At 49.4% G+C, this 5,511-nt stretch overlaps 1 protein-coding gene across 1 annotated transcript; it reads left to right on the forward strand.

Moving 5' to 3' along the window:
- The first annotated feature begins 234 nt into the window (after positions 1 to 234).
- Positions 235 to 3,491, forward strand: KCNE4 (potassium voltage-gated channel subfamily E regulatory subunit 4). The gene is made up of 2 exons (XM_045867877.3): positions 235 to 408; positions 965 to 3,491. Exon 2 carries the CDS (start codon positions 991 to 993, stop codon positions 1,501 to 1,503), a length of 513 nt encoding a protein of 170 aa, XP_045723833.1. The 5' UTR covers positions 235 to 408; positions 965 to 990; the 3' UTR covers positions 1,504 to 3,491.
- Positions 3,492 to 5,511: the final 2,020 nt, after the last annotated feature.

Here is a 5,511-nt window from a genome sequence, read left to right on the forward strand (position 1 = left end):
AGAGGGAAATGAAGCACGAACTCATTTTGAATGAGAGCGGACCTTGGGATAACAGTTCCAACTGGGCACATTCTTTCTCCTCTTTCCACTCGTTTTCAGGGCCACCTGGAAACTTTGGCTCGGGGCTGGGGGAGGGGGGGGCGGAGGTGAGGAGCAATCCCCGACTCCCAGTCTCTTTCTTTTCACAGCTGCGAAGTTCAGTGAGTTGAACCGCAGGGCTGTTCACTCTGCCACGACCAACCTCTGTTGTAAATCTTCCTCCCAGAACACGTGACGATGCATTTCTTGACTATATATCCCAACAGCAGAAGCAGAGTTGTCAGAGCGCGGAGTCCCGCAGAGAGGAAGGACGCCCTCGGACTTGGCCATTTAGCAACCCAGGACTTTGGAAGAATTTGCCAGCCTTGGGTAAGTTAGCAATGCAACTGGGCTTCAGAAACATTTGAGAGAGGGCTGTTTTGTGCAATGAGTAGATGAGGTTTTCCTTCCCTTTCTCTGTTCTTAGGAAACTCGGCTTTGAATTAAAAATAAGCTTACGTTTGAGAAGCAACATGTAAGCTTTCTTTTTTTTCCTCTGCTCAGTTAGAAAAAGTTTCCCAGCGACTAAAATGTGATTTATCTTCTCTATGCTCCCTTGTCTTAGACTGACTTTCCCCTTTGGATTTTAAAATGATCAAAGCAATGCTTTTTACACGCTCGCTTTATGAAGTGCAGATAAGAGGACACATATATCCTAAAAAAGGAAAGTCCTTGTCGCATGTCTCCCTATCCCCCCCTCCCTTCCCTCCATCCACCCTGGCCTCTCATACCTAACCTCTGTTAGCTGTTTTGTGGGCCTTCTTACCAGGATTTCTCCATGCAGTTATCAGCTTTTTGGATGCTGCAATCCCACAAACCTCCTGCTCAGCCTCCTCCCTGCACCGCGGGCCCGTGGGAGAGGTCTAACCTGCAGGTTTCTCCCCAGACCCTGGCTGTGTGCGTGGCGCTTCAATGCTGAAGATGGAGCCTCTGAACAGCACGCACCCCAGCACCGCAGCCCCCAGCAGCCACCTGGTGTCCCACGTGCCCGGCAGTGAGAGCGGCAACGGCAACGAATACTTCTACGTTCTGGTGGTCATGTCCTTCTACGGCATTTTCTTGATCGGAATCATGCTGGGCTATATGAAATCTAAGAGGCGGGAGAAGAAGTCGAGCCTCCTACTGCTGTACAAAGATGAGGAGAGGCTCTGGGGGGAGGCCATGAAGCCGCTGCCCATGGTGTCGGGCCTGAGGTCGGTGCAGGTGCCCATGATGCTGAACATGCTGCAGGAGAGTGTGGCGCCTGCCCTGTCCTGTACCCTCTGCTCCATGGAAGGAGACAGCGTGAGCTCCGAGTCCTCCTCCCCAGACGTGCACCTCACGATCCAGGAGGAGGGGGCAGATGATGAGCTGGGGGAGACTTCAGAGATGCTCCTCAACGAAAGCAGCGAGGGGTCCTCAGAGAACATCCATCAGAATTCCTAGCACCCCCAGGGCCCCTGGAGGCGGCCCCATCAGCCAGCACCCTTAGAGAGAGGAAGGACACTTCCCGTGTCCGGTTTCGCTTTTCAGGGCAGCTGTCACTTTAAAGAGACCGTTGGCGAGCCCCTGCGTGGGGCGGTGGGGGACAAGACTCCGCTGGAGTCAGCAGCCAGGAGTCCACGCCGGGCCTGTGGTGCAGACCTGCCACTGAAAAGCCCCGAAGATGTGCAGTGTGCACCTTGACTTTGGGGTCTGGGGCTTGGGGTTCCAGTTCCGAATTCGGCAGGTCGCTGTGCTTGCTGTTGTTTTCTCGCTGGATGCCCTGGGTAACCCCTGGGGCATCTGCCCACTCCAGGGCTGCCCAATGCCTAGGACATGCGGAGGGACTGGTTCCGATCTGCTAATTTGCCTAGAGCTTTGCTCTAGATCTGATGGGCTGTAAGTACCCCTATGGTGTTCCTGGCAGGTTACAGAGCTTCCTTTGGAGGTCTTTTGGGTTAGAGGGGGATGTCTGATGGAGGGTTTTTGATGGCAGAAAGCTGGAGAGTCAAACCTGGTTCTTTTGCATACTGTAAGAAAAAAAAAAAAGCAACTTTCACAACCTGTTAACATTAGCTGGGATTATAAAACAGAATCTGTTATTTTGAGCCTTTGTCTAACCTATGACCTTGGACTCTGACCTCAGACCATCCAGCATCGCATGCTGGCATGACGTTTTCTTGGTTGGAAGGGCTTCCCCAGAATCGAACCTGTACTCTGAATAGCTGTGCTGGGGACTCTTCCTGATCTTTCTAGAAGGGGTGATGGTGGGGTTGAACAAGGCCAAGCCGTTAGCTCTGCTGCTGCTTTTTTCCCAGCCTAGTTTTCTGAGCGGGGAGCTGACATAAAGTGGGCCTCCACGATATGGCATTTCGTCACATAGCCGAGACCTAAAAGGGCATACTCAGGTGGAGGTTGTACAAAGCGGGGGTCCAGGTTCTGTTTTCCGATCCCGAGCCCTGACACTGATATGCTGTGTGGTCCTGGGCATGTCATCAAGAGGCTTACTGCCTTCATGAGACTCCTGAATCTACATCCCCAGGGGGCTGAGAGGATGTCTTTGGATTTTAAGACTCTGATAAATCCTGTATGGCCTGGTGTGAGGAAGCTTGGACAAAATATTTCCCACTTGGCCAGTTAGTCTGAGAACAGATCTGCTTATTTAAAGTTGCAGTTGGAGACTCAGAACACATGTAACTGGGAAATTCAGGACGAATCACCACCCCGTTCATGCTGTCATTTTCCCAGCAGTGAACTAGGGAGGCAGATACCACATTTTACTCTGCAAAGTTCCCTGGGTGGTAGAATGTTAATACTTCAGCCGAGAAACCAGAAATCTAAAAGCAAATGTTCAGGAATGCTTGCTGGTATCTCCATGTATTCCTGCTGACAGTAGCTTTGTAGCGGACCCGTTAGGCCCTTAAAGGCAAGCAGGAAGAGAAACACACCAAAAGGTCAAATTTAATTCTAGTAAAAACAAAAATTTTTTTTTTTTTTTTTTTTAAACACGCTCTTCCTTGATTGAAGATAGCAGTAACTACTGTTCCCATAAGGGTTAATAGTAGATGAGCTGGTTTATCAGTTTGCCCTCACACAGTGCTAGAGGACATTTATGTTTTGGGGGAAAAGGGCCCTCCGTTCACTTTAAAATTCAGAGTGTGGATTTACTCCAAAGGGGGCTGTTTGAGGTGAAAGAAGCCAAGTTCAGTTTGGCCCCTTGCCTGGAATCACTTGAATTCTGAAGCTTTACTGCGAGGGACATGTGCGTTGTCACATTTTCCATTGCTTAATCCTGAAGTTTGGTGCAAGTCTATCTGCGCCTGTTAAAAAAGTGATGTATATACTTCCTTCTTATTCTATTAAGTTGTATAAAATCGTCTTCTGTATTTAACAGTTTGTAATTTTCACACTATTTTTTAATTTAAATAAACAAACACATTTTCCCGAAGAAATTATGCGCTCTCTCTTCGATTCTTCAGTATGATTCCTAGTTTCCAGGACATCCCAGATAATTTCCCAAGCCGTCTCTGGATCCGGGTCATCTTTCCGGGTCAGACTCCCAGGAAGGTGTATCTTATTTCTGCCTGAGTCATGCAGGGAGCGGGGCTGGGCTTTTCCATCCTTTGATATGCTTTGCAATGAATAATAATAATAAAAAAAAAAACCAACCCAAGCTGCAGATGGGTCTGACATCCTCCTCTCTTGCACATTTGGGGGCTTTGGGGCCCTTGAATGTGAACATGCAGAGGGACAGGGCAACCTGGTGCAAAGATGCTGCCCCAAATTTGGTCGCAAGGACACAGCTGGTTTGCATGTTGGCTGGGCAAATATGACCCACAAGTGGCCATGGCAGCGCAGACTCACGGGCAGGGAGCCGAGCGGCGGACACATCGGAGCCCGCGGGCGGGGCCGGGGTTGGCGCTCCCGCCCCCTCCCGGTCACCTGACCCGCTCGCCCCTCCCACTTGGCCTTGCTTTCGCTCCGCCCCCCCGGCTGAGGTCCCGCCAGCCCGCTGCGGCCTCTTCTATGATTTTATTTACACAGTCGGAAGTGCTGAAGAAAAATGACCGAAACCAGTGACCCATTTTGAGTCAAGCAGATGGTAGAGGGTGGCCTTACCTTTATGTTTCTCCGTTTCCTGTGAGTTTAGCTTTTCAATTTCAAGCAAATGTTTCCATTAGGTTCCCAAATAACTGTCTCCCTAAAGTCTTTATCTGGCAAACGTACAGCGGAGCCTGGATGCTCCCCAAAGCACATCCAGGATCCCAATTCACCAGTTGGTATTTTGACAATGAGAGATGAGGACATGATTTTAAAAGACAAGAAAGCCTTTCAGTTTATCCGGGCTTAATACGCCATTCTTGGGGAGGAAAGAGTTAAAACATTTTTTTTTTTTTTTAAACCAGGGGCGGAAGAAGAGGGAATTCTAAACTCTAATTGTCCTAAAAATATGCAGAGTACACTATGTCGTTTTAATGGAATATTTGTTTTCTTTAAAAAAAAAAAAGAAAAGAACTTCTAAGCAGAACCTAAGGCCCAAGGGGTTTAGTCTGTGTGGATTTACTCATGCATGTGAAAATCTGAGAAGGAAATTTGGCCCCACGCACCTAGGATATTAGAAACATATTTTAAAGCACTTAAATGTTAGGGATGAGGTAAATGGATCATCCTGCTTGCTCCATGCTGTTCTAATTACACCTTTGTACGTCAGAGTCAGGCGGGGATGCTGCAGAGGAAAAGCTTTCTTTCATGGACAGAACCATGGGATCCAAATTACTGGGAAAGGCTGGAATTGGGCCAGGGAAAGAGTACTCTTGGCTCATGATTCTGGTTGGAAAGTAGACCCCATGGTACATTTGAGAGCTGCAATTGGAGGGGCTTGTGGTCAGGCACGCACTTCCAGGGCCCAGCTGGAGAAGGGTCATTTATCATCCTGTAAAATGTCACTCCAGTCATAGACATTTTGGAACAGACAGAACACTGAGCTTACAATGCATCTGATACTCCAGGTAGAGACAGAGCCTACGTTTGCCTTACCCGCAATCTAGGCAGCCAGCTGGAGAAAACTACAGGGAGTCACGGGTTACGGGACAAGAGGTGGAGCCTAGGGCTGGAGGGAGATATGTCAGCTCATTGACCAGGACGGTGGCTCGGGCAGGGGCTGGACCGCAGGAAGGCAGGGTGTAGATGGGGTTCAGTAGAGACTCAGCCTTATTTTGTCTGGCTTTCTAGTAGCCTAGAAGAAAACCTCTGTGGCTCTGTTGCTCTGGAGCTGTGCAGAAAGTACCCAGCCTCTCTGATCTGCAGTCTCTCTCTTTCACCATGAGGGAGACATGCTGGCCTTTCTCTTTGGGGGTGGGGGAGCTGCTAATGACAAGAATGGTGAAACCAGGGCGCCTGGGTGGCTCAGTTGGTTAAGCGACTGCCTTCGGCTCAGGTCATGATCCTGGAGTCCCGGGATCGAGTCCCACA

Source organism: Mirounga angustirostris, unplaced genomic scaffold (genome assembly GCF_029215605.1).
Source record: "Mirounga angustirostris isolate CCGP_5_RB_7025 unplaced genomic scaffold, mMirAng1.0.hap1 SCAF_3, whole genome shotgun sequence".
In the NCBI taxonomy this organism is placed as follows: domain Eukaryota; kingdom Metazoa; phylum Chordata; class Mammalia; order Carnivora; family Phocidae; genus Mirounga; species Mirounga angustirostris.

Excerpts from the sequence above, each read along its gene's own strand:
- KCNE4 (XM_045867877.3), top strand. The coding sequence starts at position 991 with ATGCTGAAGATGGAGCCTCTGAACAGCACGCACCCCAGCACCGCAGCC.